Source organism: Pelecanus crispus, chromosome 5 (genome assembly GCF_030463565.1).
Source record: "Pelecanus crispus isolate bPelCri1 chromosome 5, bPelCri1.pri, whole genome shotgun sequence".
NCBI classification, from domain to species: domain Eukaryota; kingdom Metazoa; phylum Chordata; class Aves; order Pelecaniformes; family Pelecanidae; genus Pelecanus; species Pelecanus crispus.
In genome coordinates, this window is record NC_134647.1 from 19,333,812 (window position 1) to 19,353,494 (window position 19,683).

Sequence of the window (19,683 nt, forward strand, 5' to 3'; positions counted from 1 at the left end):
CAATGTTTGAATCAAGATTAAACAAATTCTGAAGAGAATGCTTATTTTTCAACCAAGGTTTTTATGCAGCTTATTTTTATATTCCATAGGTTTATGCAGTGGCTTGATTTGCACCTTTTACCTTTTGCTTCATACTTGCATTCTGCTTTTCAATGTTTCTGTTTTCTCATAGAAATCCGTGTTTGCTTTCAAAGCTTTCTGAGTCTATCCTCTTGGAACTGGTCATATTTTTATTTTTTCCATTTTCCTGTAAAGCATCAATTCTGTGCGGAATTGTGAATATTCTTTTGGTAGGACACATTTCTGTTGCAAGAGAAGGGCAAATTCATCTAGGAGCAACATAACAATTTGTCCTCTGTTTTGTCAGGCTCAGCTCATTGTTTTTAAAACCAATCTCAAACCCATTTTAGCTGACCCTGCTGGGACCTGCGTTTGCTACTGCATCACTGGTTTTAATAAGTACAAGGAGAATGGCTGTACTAGCTCAGCCCAGTGGTACTAGCACTAGCTCAGTCCAGTCAGAAGGGAGAACAAAGTCCTTTGCTTATGAACCCAGGACATTTTACAGCTGGTCATTAGCTAATTAATGTTTTCTAGTCTTTGGAAATAGCTTCTGAAAGATGTTTAATTCCATTTATCAGGTCTCTGCATTCATCAGTTTGCAGACCAGCTGCACAGGAGATGCTCTTAAGTGTTTCTACACTTCCCTGTAGTTTGTATTCAGATAATCTTTTCTGCATTGTTTATGGGAAGGTAGAGGACATGGCTTTGGGCATGCTGTGAGTTGAGATATTGGTATGGTTACAGCCAATTTTAATGCTTTTATTTTCTGGCAGACCAAATTCTTTTGTGATCATCACAGCAAATCGAGTGATTCACTGCAACAGCGACACTCCCGAGGAGATGCATCACTGGATCTCCCTGCTGCAGAAACCAAAAGGCGAATCTAAGGTTGATGGCCAGGAATTCCTTGTGAGAGGTAAAAGGAAATGCATGCAATTACAACATGTGAAACTCATCTTCCATTTATAATGTGAGGGGGAGGTTTGATTGTAGCTAATCCAGTCTAGGGTTTAGCTGCTTCCCCAAAACAATCATTCTCTGCCCCCCCTCACCTTCCTGTCCGCTGCTTGATGCATCCTGTGTCGTGCTGGCACTGGCTCTTATCTGATTCTCTGTCAGGTGGATTCAGAAAGCTAAAGCTGGAAAAAAATAAGTACTTTTTTATATGTTTAGTTTTCTGATGTTAGTTCCATAGCCTATTTCAACATGTCCAACAAATGCTGTCAGGGAATAGGAGGGAGCATAGCTGCTGTTTAGGAGCAGCTGGCTTAGACTGACTATAATGTGACACTGCAGCTTTTGTTTTCAGAAAGCCCTGTTCCTTCTGACACCTGTCATGTAGAGAGCGAGGGAGAGGGATCTTTGTGGGATTGCTGCTGTCCTCAGCTAAACAAACTAACCTGGTTCTGGTAGACATAGTGAGGTGAGAATAATTCTCTGAGGCTGAGCAAAAGATTTAAATTATGTCTATAGTTAGAGCTTAGTTGGAGATGGAGGAGCTGATGCATGAGTAATGATCACGCACATATTACAAAATATTCCCCCATTTGTCTCAAATATTTTTAAATTTCCTTAGTACTTTCAGCTCATCACATGGTCTTAAATGTACGAAGGCACTCCTGATCCAATCTGTGGAAAGCAAGTGCATGTGCAAATTGCCTTACATCTTCCAGAAAGTATCTATGAGGGAATAGAGGTCTGAGAGTGGTCATGGCAGGGCAGGAGGACAGGAAGAAAAGGGTCACCAAAAAGTCACATAAGCCTTCCATCTTAGTCTTAAACATTTCAAGGAGATTGAGTGATATAAAGCATATTATCAGACAACAGTTTGAGTAGCTTAAATTCAAAATACTTAATTGCAAGGCAACAGTTCTTTTTATCTCACGTTGTTCATTAGTTAAAGAAAAAAAGGAATGCTCCTTTGCAAACTCAGTGTATGCTCTGCTCTGCATTTCACAGTCAGATATCTGTGTGACAGTGGTGTAGCCACAAAGGCATATATTCAGGAAGGTCTGTCTCTTTATCTTTTCTTTATATAGAACCTCTGGGCTCAGTCCCACATTCTTTGAACTTTTTGCCTTGTGGGTGGACATTGCTTCTTACAGCTCTGAATAGAAAGTTGTCTTTTTGACAGTTTTAGCAATGCTGTCATTTTTTCTTTTATAGTATTGAATTTTCTTTTCTTTTTTTCTTTTTTTTTTTCTTTTGTGAGGAATCTAAAATGAGAGAGAAATTATTTTTCCTGACCATAGGAGGAAGAGATGCATGTAATACTTATGGATCTTTCTACTAGAAAATATCTATCACCAAACCTCTTCCATCGAGGTTTGGATAGGCATTTGGCATCTCTTTGGAAGAGTGAATTGTAAATTATTTATTCAGATGTTGGTGACTTGTGAGGGAAGCATCCTGAATAGAGGATGCCCTCATGGTGACGCAAACTAAACCAGAGATCACTGATAAAAAAATATATAGGGCTGAAGGATGGAACAGCTCTGTGGAAAATTTTGGGCTAATCTTACAGTGACTATGCAGGATACTGCTATAGCTAGTAAAGCAGAGCTGGTAGGTCCCAGCATGAGCCTTTTGCAGAGAGGTGGAGTTCTGGTCCCAGAGTTAGAGAGCTGCCAGGCGAGAGACAGGATTGCTGCGGTGGTGAAAGACAACCATTGACATGTTTGTGTTCTGTGCTAGGCTGGCTTCATAAGGAGGTTCAGAGCAGCAACAAGATGTCCTCTCTGAAGATGAAGAAACGCTGGTTTGTTCTGACAAACACTGCCCTCGATTACTACAAGTCATCTGAGCGCACAGCTGCCAAGCTTGGCACACTTGTGCTCAATAGCCTCTGCTCTGTAGTGCAGCCTGATGAGAGGGTCTTCAAAGACACAGGTAAGAGGAAGAAAGCAGTAATGAGCAGACTTTCCATGCATGGAGTTTCCTGAAGAGGGGACAGTGCAGGAATGTAGTGGTGTGTCATGTTGAGAGGTAGTCTTGATGTTATCTGAGGATCTGTGTCTGGCTGCAAACATCTTTCCCCACAGAAACCGCAGGAGACTTGCAAAGGGCCAGGGTAGTGTGCAAGTGACGCTAATTCCCTCACACCTGACAGAGACACACAGTGCTGGTGTTTTTTTCACTGAGTAGTGTCACTGTTTATCTAAGTGTTTCCCAAATTTGGGAAAGGGGTATGAGTTCTTAGAGTTGAAATGTCAATAACAATTAACACTGTAATTATCAGTACATCTCCATAAATAACTGTCACTTTGTAGCATGACCTACACTTGTCTCTGGGGTCAGTGTTAATCTCCTAAATAACAGCAATGGCATACACTGTAAGTCTTTTCTGTAGCATCACTCAACTTGTTAGAACCAAAAGATGACAAGGGCCTACATTTGCTTTCTGTACAGCGTGACACAGTTCTGGGAAGGCAGGATCTGGCATGATCCTCCATTGCTTGCCTAATGAGTTTGGGATGGAACTGGGATTATGAGGCAAGGGGTGAATCCCATTGATAAAGAAGGTGAAGCTTAGAACAACATTTGAAATACTGGACATTTGAATACTGGAGTCACTTGGGATATTTTTAAAAAGGCCTGGAAGCTGGAAGCATGTAGTAAAGTGAGATGAGAGGAAATTTATTCTGCTCAATCGCAATAAATTGCCCACGTTTTTCGTCTCAACAGATGTCTAGGGCTGCCTTTAGCAGAGTGAATTGTCATCACTCTGACCTGTTCTCTCAGTTTATGTCAAACATATTATTTTTAAAAATTACGAGAATTGATTTGGCAACCTGACCAGGTGCTGTGTGTAGAGTGGTCATTTTCTGAGTGATTAATAGCACAGTGTAGCCCAAACACTGTCTGTGAAAGTGAGCTGCCTGGTCAGCAGGGAAGTATTCGTGTTACACTGTGAGATACTTGTATCTTGGAAGGCTGTCTTTGTGCCAAAACCTGCATTGGGACCTTCCTGCTGATAAGTAGGTTTTGGGAATGGGGGATGTCAGTTCTAACCAGACACACCATATGTTGCTATCAAAGCAGCAAGGGTTTTCCTCAGCCACGTGCTACAGACAAAAAGAGAAGATAACATGGAAGCAAGTTTCACCTTCCAGCTTCTTCATGTCTCCACAGGCTATTGGAACATCATTGTCCATGGGCGAAAGCACTCCTACAGACTGTACACGAAGCTGTTGAATGAAGCTATGCGCTGGGCCTCTGCCATTCAAGGTGTCATTGACAGCAAAGTTCCCATAGAAACACCTACACAGCAACTCATTCGTGACATCAGGGTAGGTGGCATCGTGCTAATTCCCAAGTGAGCTGGGAGCAGTCAGATCGCTACTGGCCTTACCCATTCATCACTGAGAATCTGGCAAGAAATGGAGTTGCTGTCTTAGAGGAAAAAAGAAAAGAAAAATAAACGATTTCTTAGAAACCTAAATGATTGTGCAACTAAATAATCAAATCTTAATATGAATTTTATTTTGAATTAGCATGTTAACTGATGTGCATAAGTTTAGTCTACAACTACTGTGTAATTACAAATTGCATGCAGGATTACACCATTAAGCATTTGTAAATCCCTGCTGCATCCTTTCCTCTCCCTAAGCATCCTTTGGACACAAATATAAAATTTCCATTCCTACCAGCCATATGACTTTGCTGTACCCTGAAGTCCTCTTCGCACCTTAGGCTTGTGTGGTTAAATAGCAGAGTAAAGGGTGGAAAAAAAATATCCTTCAAAAAAGCAGGAGTTGTGCCACTGTAGCAGGAGTAATTTTTGAAAAGGCTTCTTTCCGGAAACTCTGGCAAATTAAATTGAGAATCATATTAGGAGACAGACCAAAGCATATTTCAGAAGAAATGTATATGTCAACATATACATTGTGATGAGCTCTAAACGAGATGCAATTACTAACTATTCAGGAAGAAATTGCTGGGAGTGATTGTGGAGAACCTTGGAAAACTTCAGCTCAGGGTTCAGGGACAAATGGAACATTAAGTATTGTTAGGGAAGGGATATAGGACAAAATGTGGAAGAATGTGATGCCAGTGTGTATGACAGTGACAGGCCCAGATTTTGAACACCATGTGCATTTTGGTTGCCTGTTCTGTAAACACATGTAGTACAACCAGACAAATTCAGGGAGGACAGGGTCATTATTACATAATAAACATAGTGGATCTGTGGTCAGAAAGTCCATTAACCATTTATCGTTGAAAGTTTGAAGGATATACCAGGGAGGAATCATGCCATGCATGCCTGTTACATGCCTGCATTAGGTATCAGCTGCAAGTCACATTTGAAGTCAAGATCCTGTGCTTGGTGACCTTTGGTATGACCCAGCATGGCTATTCCTATGTTTAATTTTCAGAAATAATGTGCAGAGTAATTTTTATATGTGAATTATACTTTTGTCACCTAGTCCCTCTATGGAGCTCCAGAAACTTAGATAAAGGTGGTTGAGCTTGAACCGAAATGTATAAGGACATCCTGCGAAAAACTATCCCCATTTGAGGATTTTTTTTTTTTTTTTTTTTTAGGAAAACAGCACGAACTTTGAAGTAGTGGAACAGACATATAGGAGGAACCCAATCTTGCGATATACCCAGCACCCTTTGCATTCCCCATTGCTCCCACTACCCTATGGAGATGTTAGCGTCAACTGTAAGTATTTTACCCATGTGACAGAATCCACTCGCATTTTGAGGATCAGTGTGGAGCCTGAGAACCACAAAAGTGGTCTGTAAGCTCGCTCTATGCAGGTGAAGTCTGTTTGGGTCAGTGTAGCCCGCAGGTTTCACAGAGAGGGAGCAGTCCCTTTCTCTACCTGGAATGTATTCTGTGTCCACTGCCTCGTATCTTAGGGACACTGAATCTTAAAGTAAATGGGGGCAGATAGTTTATCATCCACCCGGGCGATGTGCAGCCTGATATCCTTGAGCTGCAACTGGGTTGCAAATGGCTCCAGTGCAAGTCCTACAACAGGATTACATCATGCAACCGGCAGTGGGATAGTATTCACACAGAAGCTGCTGTAAAACCGGACTAAATGAGTCCTTTCTTCAAATGGTTCAGGAACATGAAAGAGCTAGACTGTTTGATAGGCCACCAAAAAACCAAAGTGATGTTGCTGATGATTCCAGACTGGCATACAAAAACTGAAAGCTGCTGCTGAAGACCTATAGAAGAATCTCTTAATGTGGAGTGATTGGGCCACAAAATCTTTTCAGAAATTAATTTCAATCTGGATATGCAAAGCAATATATATGGGAAAAACAGTCTGCCACATAGGCAGTGATGGGTCTTGAGTGATGTAGTTCTGCTTAGGAAAATGAACACAAATTACATAGCTTTATGAAAATGTCAACTCTTGTGCTGAGCACAGAAACAAAACAGCTAATGCAAGGTTTTGAAAGCTTAGAAAAGGAAAAAGAAAGTCTTTGTGCAGCTGCATTGATGTATCATGCACCTGCATCTTGAATATAGGATGCAGCTTGGCCTTCCACATCTTAACAAAGATACAGGAGAAGTAAAAACCTACCCAAAGATGATCAAAGGCATAGAAAGACTTGTCTACCATTAAGAGACTAAATAGCGCAAGACTCTTCAGCCTCAAAAAGAAGTTTTTAGGGCTAGAGGACTGTCTTGGAGAAAATGAAAGGGGAGTAACTGCTCGCTGTCTCTCATGATACAAGAATTAAATTAAGTGGCAGATTAAAAGCATAGAAAAAATAAATTCTGAAATACAGAAAAATTACAGAGCAAGCACTTACACTGTGGAACTTATTGCTACAGGGCTGTGTATTTATATTGTACAATTAACGCATGGCCCCAGAGATGTGCAAAGGAGAATACAAGCCTGCAGCAGTATGGTAGTACCACATACTTCTGAGCAACTGAAAGCAGACGTTTAGGTGCTTAAAAGGTGTAACCGGTGTTGGTGTAGACATTGTAAATCTGAACAATAGGTAGAAGCTGCATCTGTGGTACAGCAATTTTCTGTGTTGGCTCAGGGGTCAAAGCTAATACGGGCACACCACAGAATTTTGGAAGTACATAAGCCAGACTTTGTTGTCTGCTTTCAGGCACTTAGAGCCTTAACTGCATTAGTGACCCTCTCTGCTTTATACCTGCTCTCAGGTGAGGAGACAGTTGACACAGAGATGACTTTCTGCCACCCCTTCACCTGTGTCTGCAGATGAGGTGCCAAGAGCTGTCTCTTGGCACCTCATCTGCAGACACTGAAGCCTGAACTAGATTTCAATGCTATTTTCCCTTAAAAACATTACTCTGCTTTTCTGCACAGTATATCCAAAAATGGATTTGCAGTGGTGACAAGTTAGATGTTGGCAAATATTAATTAAAACTGCATTTGCACATTTAAAGGGGAAGCATTAATGAATTTTGAGTGTAAATTTAAGTTCAGGAGATGAGCTAATGCTTAGGTTGCTGTTCTTCTGTGACAGACTAGTACAGTTGCTAGTAGTGTTGCTGGGCCAGCAGAAAATGAGGGAGATGCTCATCTCTTGTCACCTTTGTGATTGTTCCCCAGTGCAACAAGAGAAGGGTTACAGCAGCTTACAGGATGAAGCGGTGAAGATCTTTAACTCCCTTCAGGAAATCGAGACAGTGTCTGACCCCATACCCATTATCCAAGGCATTCTGCAGACCTGCCATGATTTAAAGCCCCTTCGTGATGAAGTGTACTGTCAGCTCATCAAACAAACTAATCACATGCCGCATCCCAACAGTACCGGGAACCTGCACCACTGGCAGCTGATGTCGTGTATGAGCTGCACTTTTCTGCCCAGTAGAGGGATCCTTCGCTACCTCAAGTTCCACCTTAGAAGGTACGCGCCCTTTGCATTTGCAGCCTGTTTCCTTTCTCGCTGCTTATCTTCCACTGCCTGTTGTAGCTATCTGTCTCGCCCTCCTCTTGTGCAAACATCTTCCTGTGGTTTTGCAGCTTCCTATCTTTGTGCGCAATTCTTGCTAGCAGTTGTTCTGTTGTATTCAAACTCGCCCCTTGCCACCCATCTGTTGTGTCGAAAGGGTGTGGGAAGTAAGGCTACCCAAACAGAATACTGTGAAACTGTGTTAAAAGTGGATTTACAGCCCATCACCTACTGCTTACTAAGGTCCATATAAACATTCTCACCTTGCAGGAAAGGTGAGGACCGTACTTTTGTATTCATTGAAATATATGTACTACCTTGCAGCTGCCACAGTCAAAATGTGTACTGTGAAGTAGTAGATATACTGTAAATGCAATTTATAATTTTTCAATATTTGCTTAACTAAGCACATAATGCTTACAATTTGTATTTCTAATCTGCTTTAACCTCCAATTTTCATGAACTAAATAATTTACATTTCTTTCCAATTCATGTTCGGGATCTAATGCAGCTTTCCAAAGCAGTCTGCACTGGGGCTGAGCTGCAGCCATGTAGTTTCACTCTATTCATTAATGATGAGAAAGATCAATAAAATCTATTTGATTCCTTCCAAGCTAGGAAAGAGTGAGGTGAAATTTGTGCCAATACACCAAAAAGCTACATCCAGGGCCTAGTTCTGAGAGATGCTAAGAAATACTCCATGTTGCATTTCATGTTTTTATGACTTGCAGATCATGTTATACTTAGAACTGCTGGCCTTGGAGGAAAGAGAACTGTGTACAAGCATCTACTTTCTACCTTTTTGATTCTGAAAAATACTGTAAAAGTGGCTCAAGCACAGCCATCAAATTAAAAAACAATTAAGAATAAATGAAAGAAGTTTACATTTGATTTTGTATGTTTTAATCTCAATTTTGTGAATTGAGATAGTCAACCCTGCTATCTTCAGCTGGTAGTAAACTCCTGAAAGTTTAAACTGCTTATTTCATATGTTGCTGAGAAATGACACTGAAGTGACTTTGGAATGACTAGTAAAAGCAGGTTGTATGGTTTAGGAAATAAGCAGGCTCATTCTTCCTGTGGTTGCACTTGACATCACTATCTCTACTGAACTCTTTACGTACAGTAGTCCAAGTTATATGGTAATGTGCGTGCTTTCTGGTTCACTGTGTAATTTTTTTTTTTTTTTCTCTTTACAATTAGGGTAAAAGATCTCTTTCCAGGCTCAGAAATAGACAGGTATGCGCAATTCATAAGTGATTCCCTGAAGAGAACAAAGACGAGGGAGTTTGTGCCCTCCCAGGAGGAAATACAGGCTCTTCTCACCCGTGAAGAAATGACCACAACAGTGTACTGCCATGGCGGTGGCTCCTGTAAAATAACCATCAATTCCCACACAAGCGCTGGGGAGGTAACGCATTAGTAGCATTAACCAGATGTAAGCGCACTTCTGTGTCTGGATACTGGGTCTGTTGAAGGCACTCCTTTTTCCCCATTCATCTCCCATTTCTTCTTTTTTTTTTTTTTTAATTAGAATTTTTTTGCTGTGTCTGCAAAGTCTGTAGGGAAAGCTCAACTTACTCTGTGGGTTCAGAATTGTACAAGGCCTATGCCCAGTTTAACAACTTAACAATTGTGTTGCAAAATCTAAAGGCTTTTGGTGTTCTGCCCATTGGAAAGGTAATAATTCTGAAGACTTGCTAACACAGTTTTCTGGACAAGTTGAAATTCCAGTTCATAATGTAATCCTTCTGGAAGGGATATTCTACCAGTAACCTAATTGTAGGCAAGTCAGAAGCAAGATTCCAGGTTATAGTAGGCATGTCTGTGAGAACATTAGTGCTAAACCGAGGTAAAAATAGTAGTGAAACTGTTACTAGAGGAACCAAGAATATCATCTAAATCCATTGTGTGCCTGCATTTTGTGCAGAGTTCTAATTCTCCGATCTCCAAAAGGGTAGTGGAGATTGAGAAGGTTCAGAGAAGAACAGCAAGCATGATCAAATATAAGTAATGGCAGTGAATGATCTTTTAGGGTTAGACTTCTTTAATCTGAAAATGAGATAACCAAGGGAGAAATGTGATGGGCGCCTATGAAATGATGAGTGTCGTGAAGAGGTACTGATTCTTCGTTGTGAAAGCGTGTGTAATACCTACTCTGTGATCTGTCTCTCTCTGATTTTGCAGGTGGTTGAAAAGCTGATCCGAGGTTTAGCAATGGAGGACAGCCGTAATATGTTTGCACTCTTTGAACATAATCAGCAGGTGGACCGTGCTGTTGAGAGTCGGGTGATTGTGGCTGATATCTTGGCCAAGTTTGAGAGGTAGAAGAATGTTTCATAAAACCTTTAACTCCTGGTTGGATGTAACACTGGTTGCTGGTTTGTTTCCCCCTCTCATTCTTTTTCCTATCTAAAAGGCTTGCTGGCTCTGAAGAAGAGGAGGAGGAAGGACAGTGGCAGCTGTATTTTAAGCTTTATTGCTTCTTGGATATTGAGAATGTTCCCAAAGATGGGGTGGAGTTTGCCTTCATGTTTGAGCAGGTGAGCTCTCTCTGGGAGAATGATTTGGTTTCCAGGGTGGCAGAAGCACACAAGAGTATACAGAAAACTGGCTTGCTTTTGTATTAGAAGTGGGAATGCTGGTTTGAACAGAAGAATTTAGTGTGTTGGATTTTTGTCTGGAATCTACCAAGCAAATATACTGTGAAGTTCTCTAGGGAATAGGAGTATTAGAACAAAAGCAAGAAAAATGAACAAGGGCTTCAAAATACTAGAAGACCAATGATAATAATATGCTTTTAAAATTTATCCTTAAATTTAAAAGATCCAGAAATTTGGATAATGATTCAAGAAGAATCATTAAAAGTAGCTGTTTGCAGACCATAGGTGTAAAGAAAACTGGAAAATCTAGCTGTCTGCGTATCAGCTTACAACAGCAGCACATTCTTGGGGTGTTACAGGAATTGACTAAAAAAACCTATCTTTTGGGCAACTTCTTTTGATTAACAGGAAGGCACTAGAAACGTACTACAGAAAAAAGGAAAAGATAATGTAGTTGACAATGTTTATCTGCTGAGTTATCTCTTTTTAAGTCACTGTACTCCATAGCACAATGATGCTGGTTAGGCCAGAGATCACACTGGTATGAAATAACCTTGCAATTAGGGATGCAAAACTAAACTGACTGGAGTACTCAGCTGTGTGATTCATCCCATCTTTCTTTTAATGAACACTTTGATCTTGCCTCAGAAAATAATAGCTGTTGAAAATTAATTAATACATGTTAAAGGGGGGGGGTCAATGTCATGAAGATCGAAACTCACTGACAGTCAAATGGATGGCATGTATATCACACAGACAATGATTCCCTAAGAGGGCTTTCTTGAAATGAAGATAAAGTATTGTTAACTACAGAATGTCTAGGAAACGGTCAGGAACAAGACATCATGGTATTCTGTGGCATCTCAATTGTATCAAACTCCCTGTTGACAAGGTTTTCAGTCTAGACAGCTTTCACTAGCAGAGAGTGGTGGGAGAGATGTAACAGTAGGAGAGTAGATATTATCCAGACATTAGATGGATGTAGCAAATAAACCCATAAATATATTTCACAGAAAAACAGGCAAAGCGAAGCAAGAAGATTGGGGGAGACATCAGGTGAAAGAGGAGGAGGTGGGAGGTGCTGGTGTGCAATGAGACTGAAGTTGAGAGTCTCGAGTTTATAAAATCCAGCGCTCTGGTTTTGAATATAATCTCCACTCCGGAGCTGTAGCTGGTACAGCACAAACCAAATTGCCTTAGTTTCCGTCTCTCCCATCTGTTCCAGACCTAAAAAGTCCTCATTGTAAGACCTTCAGTACAGGATAGGGGCCCTTCAGAGCTCTCGGTCCTGTCCAGGCTTGCAGAAAGAGGTGTTCCCCCCAACATCGACCAGTTGCAGACTTTGACTTCTTTGTTATAATGTCTGCTCTGACGTCCTGAATTATGTCTTTCCTGCTGGATTGGCCTTCCTGCTGGGATGGGCAGATGTCATAGGAATCTGTACGTGGACTCAGCTGTGAATAAAGTGTGCTTCTGCTTTCTAATGAATTTGGGGGTCTGTTTGTTTGTTTGTAGGCTCATGAAAGCCTCATAGATGGTCATTTTCCTGCACCAGAGGACACACTGCAGCGCCTAGCAGCTCTACGGCTGCAGTACCTTCATGGAGATTATTCTAAAATAAGTTGGACCCTGGATGGAATCTACCCAGTTAACAGACTAAAATCCAAAATACTGCACTCAACAAAGAGCAGCGGCACTACCAGTCACACTCTGGAGAGGAGACGGACCAGCTTCCTTGAAGGGACGTTGAAACGTAGCTTCAAGACAGGCTCTGTAAAGAAGCAGAGGGTAGAAGAGGAGCAGATGATGGAGATGTGGGTAAAGGAAGAGCTTTCGGCTGCTCGGGCAAGCATAGCACAGAAATGGACCAAGCTGCAGGGACTCTCTCAGCATCAGGCCATGGTGAAATACATGTCCATTGTAAAGGAGTGGCCGGGTTATGGGTCAACCCTCTTTGATGTTGAGGTGAGCAATGTATAAATTCACGTAACTACTACCAAGAGAGGCATCAGTCTGGAGGACAGATACAGCTGTGTGTATTACATTGCTCAGCAGCAGAAGGGGAATTTCAGGAACTGGCTACGTTTTGCCTTAGTAAGCTTAGGGTAAGCCTGCAGTACCACATATGAAAGAGGTGTGATGCAGAGAGCCCAGAGCAAGCAAGCTGGTGCGTCCTGGTAAATGGAGGGATACAATGGATTCCCACTTCATTAGAAGAGCAGTAGAATTTGGGAGATTTTTCTGGGCTTAAGAAGGCGGTGGCTACTGAAAGCAAAAGTAAAACGAAGCTCTATTGTCCTGACTGGCAAAAAGTGCAATCCTGTTCTGCAGCAGTACAACAGAAACTGCTCAGACTGGGTCACATAGACCACTGTGCTTAGTCTGCTAGTGTAGGAATCCACAGTTCCAGTTTTATCAGTTTTGTTGCTGCCTAGGTGGATTACCATGGGAAATTGCTTGCACTCGCTATATTATCTGTAAAATAATAAGTGGAATATTGACTTCCTAAATAACTTTAAAATCTGATGAGAGCTGTTTGGTATTACAATTATTTATTACTCAACTAGTATTTGACTCACAGCCATCTCAATCCTAAATCTTTGCAGCAGGAGTGCCTACCAGATTTGTTCTGCAGACATCTTACTTTTTCTATTGGGGTGAAGAGTTGAAATGTCCTATAGGAGCCAGAAATGGAGGGCTTTTCCTTGAATCAAAGATGATTTGATTCTCCACTGCATTTACGCAAAATTTCATGTTTCTCTTTCTGCAGTGCAAGGAGGGTGGATTTCCAAATGATCTTTGGCTTGGAGTCAGCACAGAGAATGTGTCCATCTACAAACGAGGGGATCCTAAACCACTAGAAACTTTCCAGTATGAGCACATTGTTTTCTTTGGAGCACCACAGCCTAACACCTTCAAAATTACAGTGGATGAGAGAGAAATGTTCTTTGAAACATCTCAGGTACATGAAAGCACAAGACTTGTTGTATGTGCAGTTTTACTAGCACTTCAGTAAAGCTCTAAATTCCGTGCAAGTTTGTATGTGCGAACTCTTGCTGAATGGGCTGGACAACCAAGGAAAAAGATGAAGGGAGCTTAAGTCTAAAGTGCTATGGTACCTCTTCTTGAATACATGGATAAACAGAAAAAAAGAGATGCTGGTTAGAAAGTGAAGGAAGTTGAATGGTCTTCCAGTGCACTGGGAATTTCAAATTTTGGGTGTTTATGAGAGTGCTTGGTTTTTCTCATGCCCTTCCAGTATATGAATGGGGCGTTCACAAACTCAAAAAAAAAGAAGTTTAGTAGCATTAAAGTTGGTTTTCTTTGAGCTACAAGCTTTTCAAGTGACACTACAACAGAGCATAAACTTGTCAAGCATTTCTTTCCTTACCGTCATGTTCACGGTTAGTATTACATGCAAAATTTATAGTGCCATGACTTTGGGCAAGGGGAATCTTTTCCTGCAAAATATCTGGTATGCCTCAATGGAATTAGGTTTTTAATGTGCTTATCCTCTATTACTGTGCTCTCTCTCTAGGTGGGCGAGATAATAAAGATCATGAAAGCATATATCAACATGATTGTGAAGAAACGCTGCAGCGTCAAATCAGCCACCAGCGTGGACAGTCGTGCTAGCATCTGGACTAGGTGATGTGAATGAACTGCCGTGAGAGTGAGTTGTTTAACGATCGGTGTTTGCAACTTGCCAGCACAAGTGTAGCAAAGATGTTTTTTAAGAACTCCACTGACTGACTACTGTATTTAAAAACTGAAGCGACATCTACAGTACCATAGGATTTGCACCTCTGCCCAAAGACATTAAACAGCAACAACTTTTGTTAAATATTAATGGCCCAAAACTTGTTTTCCCCTTGCTTGTTTGATGAACAATGTACCTTAAAGAAGCAACATGAGAAGCATCCTTCTTCTCCTGCCTGTCCTCTCTGCTGCTTTCACCATTACCTGTCATACTGGCAGAAGAATTCACAGGAATCATTTCTGTACTACAGGAGGCAAAATTAGGCTTCCTTATGAATTTCCAACATGCAAACATCTGGGATCATCGGATCACAGCATGGTCGGCTAAAAGAATATTTGTTTTTTATTTATTTTACAAGTAACTCTATAATATAGTCACTGTGGGTTTTTCTTCAGGATATACTAATGATCTGGTCTTAAAAGAAAATGCCTTTGTATAATTGAAGCCAAGTGGTCCAACTAAGAGGTCAAACCCTACATGAGAGACCATTAAACAAACAAACAAATAAAAACACTGGAGGTGATTCTTTACCTTCCAATAGAAGTTCACAGGTACACAACTGTAAAAAGCAGCACTTTAAGTTAAAATTCTGAGTATTCCAACATAGGAGAAAATCTCTGGGACTAGCACCACTGAAACAGATCATCAGGTGCCATTCTGGGTACATTCCAAGCAGCACCTGTTGCCTAAAAATTAATAACTGCCTTTCATTTATACAGCCCAGGAGGTGAGATTGATTTAGTTTTGTTTCCAGAAGAGCTGTTCTTCACAAACGCCAGGTTTTAGATGGAGGTCAGTGGTTCTTACGGTGAGCAGCCTGCCTGCATTAAGTTCCTTCTTTCTCTACATGGGATTTTAGGATGACTGGGATCCCTGAACTTTAGTTTTAAGTGAACTGTTTCCTACCGAGTGAATAGGTGCCTAGATAAATTGTTATAGGCAAGAATTTCACTTCCTCTGTACTACTGTAAGCAGATGCCAAACACTTCATCCTCCTCCAAATTCTAATTGGAACTGCTCCCATCACTGAATCCCCAAATCCCCTTCCAGTCTCCTCTAGGTCCCTAGTCATCAACGAAACTTGAAAACAGTGCTGTTTTGCCAAAACAACTGCTTCTTGAGGTTTTTATAGCTACTTTCAATTTGAAGAAGCAGAATTTTTTTTTTCTTCTCAGTGAAAGATGACAGTCATCTTCAGTCTCTTGACTTCAGAAACTTGATTTCATTGCTTAAAACAATATTCAGTATCAGTCACATCATAAATTGGTTGCATTAGCAATCAAGAAACCTGGTGGCTAGCCATTTTCTATGACCCTTGTCTATTCTTAGGATCCCAGAATACAAAGGCCTATTCAGTTTCTTTATGAAACTGAAGAGTTGTACGTAACGTGGGCCTTGTTCCACATTTAAAACCAGATGTCTCCATTTCTGAAGAAGTGGCAGCTAAGGCCTGTTAGCTATGAAATAGAAATTTCATAGAAAAGAAAACTAGGAGTCAGTATGCAACAGGTTCCATTCCAATTCATCATCAAATTGTGCCATGTCACTAATACTGTGTTGCAGAACACTAGTTTTGAGGTTGGCAGTACAAGAAAAAACACAGCGTACGTAATCCGTGCTTTTCTCTCATCTCCACTGCACTGCAGCATGTGCAAACGCTCTGTCCACCTCCCACACAGCCAGCCTAAGAGGATAGCCACTACTGTGTATCATACATTCAACTGGAGTTTTGCCTTAAATAGCTTTACTGAAGGATCCTACAACCATCCCCTTTTTGTCACAAAGAATAAAAAGATGAGCAGGTCACAAGTGAGAGAGAACAGGAGTGCAGAGGCAACCTGAGAAGTAACACGTCGTATCAGTCCGTACACTGACTAGATCTCTTTATGCATTTATAGCCTTGATTATCCCTGCCCTAACTCTGCACTGTCTCTGTGTTCTGGCTCTTGGGTTGCTGCAGGCAGCTTGAACCCACTTGGGAATGTAACTCCCATTACTATTTGTTGTAATTTTGCTCATTTCTATTACAGAATTCCTTCTGCTGTCTTTTTTAATTTGTAACTGGCTTTACAAGATGAAGTTTAATAAATTATTGGATTGCACAGGCTGTATTCACTCACAGACATTGTGTGTTCATGGTAAGATGTCCACTCGAAGATCCATCACTCAGAACTTTGAAAAGTAGGCATCAATGGCATGAGGAGACAACAGCCCTTTCTCTCAGAAGCAAATTTTGCATCTGTGGTGAATTACAGACAATTTGCCACGAGAATGTGGAAGGGTTGTTTACAGCTTCTGCTGCTGTCTCTGGGGCTTGGTCGCACCTTTGGTCAGTGGGAGATGTCCCATGTGAGTTCAAGGGACTGGTTCTGAGATGGTTACTGTGGTGAAAGCAGAGCAAGGAATGAATCATCTCTGAAGTCCTGGTCTGCAGGATCAGCTCTATCCCTTCTCTTTGGCACCTCCAAAGTCACTAATAACAGAAAATTGCTTCCAGCTCAAATAAGCTGCCAGCTGCGCTTCTCCTGCAGTAGCGTGACCTGGGCATGGTGTTCACCTGAGAGCATATGCGTCACTAAAGTGGCAAAGCTGGGTAGAGGACAGCTGAGCTGTCAGCAGACTATCCTCTAGCAGACAAAAGTTCCCTCAATACATGCACAGGTACGGAAACCAAGCAGTGATGCATAATCCCCATTAATATGCTCTCATATATCCCTTGGTCAGATGCTCTGAGAGCCTTGGGACCGTGCAGACTGGTCTATGCAATTTCATCTCCAACTGTTGGCAGGTTTTCGGTTTCTCCACACTTACCACCTTGCACAGCCTTTCCAGGACTATTTGAGGCTGGAACTGCCTCTGCTTACGTCAGCAGTTGCTTTTCTTCCCTTGGCTGTTACATTCCTTTCGGTGTACTTCCAACACCACGCTGTCTCTACTTCCTTTCCACTCCTCCGCTTGTTTGGGTGGAGGAGGGTGTCAAAAACCAAATGCAGGCTGCTTGGCCTCTACACCTCTCCTGAATAGCCCCCTTGTGATAAAGCACCTCTCAGGCACATCGGGGTCTGGCACAGCGTGTCTCCCCCACTCACTGCCTGCCGGGCCGTGACTAACTGAAGCTGAGTATTTTTCTAGGTGGCAAACACAGAGGCCAAGCCCAGTCGCCCCGTATGGATTAAAGCAGGAGCTATCTAGCCAGTCTCACTTGTTGCAGCTGTTGAATTTCACACTCTTGCTTGTTTCATCTAATACATCAGTGTCATGACAGTGAACATGCACCGCTGCAGGTCCAGCACAACTATGACAACATGACATCATTTATGACGCTGGTTGCAGTGAATAACCACCCAAGGCGATGGCCGACTAACGGTGTTCTCCCATGCTAATTCTGTTTTATCACCCTGTCAGTGAGGTGTGCAGTCCCTGCTGGCCTCCACCCCGGTATTTCTCTAATAGTTGATTCAAGTTTGTATGTTCTGATGTTTTTTTTAATATGAAACAGTTTCATGCCAGTGGGTGTTAGAGTTAAGCTTTGGAACAGGGTGCAAGTCATAATCAGCACCTACACAGTAATCATAAAATTGGTTATACACAAGATCACAGCCCCTGGGAAGTTATAGCACAAGCACATGTATCTAATTATTAAACTAGTTGGATGGTAAACTTCAACTGTTTACTTACACCTTGTTCTAAAACACACAGCCTTTCCGTAAGTTGGCTGTACATTGTATCATTACTGCATGCATTGACTTCACCATGCTGTGCTCTCCCATTTAAGCAAAGCCCTCACACATGAATTCCAGCCCCCACTGTAAAATACAAGTGCCTAAAAATCTGTGGCTTGCAAATTTGCTAAGCGCTTGTCCACATTTTATACCAGAGATTCCTAATGCTACAACTGGCTATACACTTTGGCCCCATGCCACTGTCAACAGAGAGGTGATTGCCGAGAACTCGCTCGCAAGTAAACTTCGCTTACCTCTACCCGCCTGTTACGTGCTGCTCTCCAAGCACGGCTGCACGCTGGGCAGCCTTTTAAAGCCTCAGCGGGGAGGACGCCATCTTACAGCGTACCTGGGCTCTGCGCCAGCGTTCAGGTCTGGATGCAACCCAGCGCAAATGCACTGTGCGGGGTGGTTCCTGGGCCTCACCAGACTTTTGCTACCCCCCACCACCCACTGCTTGGGCAGCCCGGCCGGTGCAGAGCCCAGCTGGCTGGGAGGGAGCCCAGCTCCGTCGCCTCCTAATCATAGAATCATAGAATGCTTTGGGTTGGAAGGGACCTTGAGAGATCATCGAGCCCAACCCTGCAGTAAGCAGGGATGGAACCTGTGAACTTGGTGTTATTAGCACCATGCTCTAACCAACTGAGCTAACCCAATGCAGCACCCGGGGTGTGTCTGCGGCTTCCTGCAGCCCCCAGGCGCTGCCCCCCCAGCATGGCAGATGCCTCAGGCCTTCCCCGAAATGCTGTGATGTCTCAGGATTACCAACCCAAATACGTGCCCTTTCTGTAAAACCAAGCACCAGTAGCTCCCATGCAACTCACTGAAATAGCGACAGCCCATCAATACAAACTCAACTGGTTCTGTAACTGGTTAGGCATTGGGCATGGTTTTTGCAAGGCCAGTGACAGAGCAGATGCCTTCATAGGAGCAACTTACCCATCTTGCTGCTTTGGCCTGCTGCAGCGCGGAGCCGAGTGAGGGGAACCTCAGCTGTCCCCGGTTGTGCCCCGTCAGGGTGTGCCCATGGGCAGAGCAGTATTTAAACCAGGAGCCTTTTCTTCCCACCTCCCCTGGGCTGGCTGCACCTTGGCTGGTCACCCTCTGTGAGCCAAGCAGTGCAGAGGAAGGCAAGCCTTTAGAAGCAGAGCTGGTCCTGCAAGGTGAAGCTGGTGCAGGGTATAAAGGCGTTGAATCTGCGTGGTAGGAGAAGCCCTGGCTGCGGAAGGAGGGGAGGCATGGAGGGAGTCCCCTGGGGCTGGAAGAGGGGGGGCGTTGGCTGTTGCCCGCAGCAAACACTTCCTTGTTGCTTCGTGAATGCTTGGGCCAGGGTCAAGAGAGCCGCTCTCTGCCTGGCTGCTGTAGGTTTATTGCTCACAGAGGAGGGGAACAGACCAACCCCGCTGGGACTGTGGCGTTCTGGCTGTCCACGCCGGCTGTTCTGGCCCTCTCCCAGCACCCTGTGCCCGGGCGATGGGGCTGTTGGCAGTGCTCCTCCCACACCTTTCAGGCTGGTGGCTGTGCTCGGCTGGCTGCTGCTTTTTAGGAAGTGGTGCTGTCTGGTCCCCTTGCCCAGCAGCTGGTGTAAGGCTGCCTGTTTTGCTCTCGCGTCCATGATGGCATGTTCATCATTTGG

At 42.8% G+C, this 19,683-nt stretch overlaps 1 protein-coding gene across 1 annotated transcript in view; it reads left to right on the forward strand.

Moving 5' to 3' along the window:
- LOC104032025 (unconventional myosin-X) overlaps positions 1-14,217 on the forward strand; it is an 87,172-nt gene extending 72,955 nt beyond the window's left edge. The window contains exons 31-41 of the mRNA XM_075710411.1: positions 837-979; positions 2,758-2,952; positions 4,195-4,352; positions 5,608-5,731; positions 7,620-7,917; positions 9,166-9,373; positions 10,150-10,286; positions 10,382-10,505; positions 12,081-12,530; positions 13,336-13,527; positions 14,104-14,217. Coding sequence (XP_075566526.1) covers positions 837-979; positions 2,758-2,952; positions 4,195-4,352; positions 5,608-5,731; positions 7,620-7,917; positions 9,166-9,373; positions 10,150-10,286; positions 10,382-10,505; positions 12,081-12,530; positions 13,336-13,527; positions 14,104-14,217 — 2,143 coding nt within the window. The remainder of the gene's footprint in view (positions 1-836; positions 980-2,757; positions 2,953-4,194; positions 4,353-5,607; positions 5,732-7,619; positions 7,918-9,165; positions 9,374-10,149; positions 10,287-10,381; positions 10,506-12,080; positions 12,531-13,335; positions 13,528-14,103) is intronic.
- Positions 14,218-19,683: the final 5,466 nt, after the last annotated feature.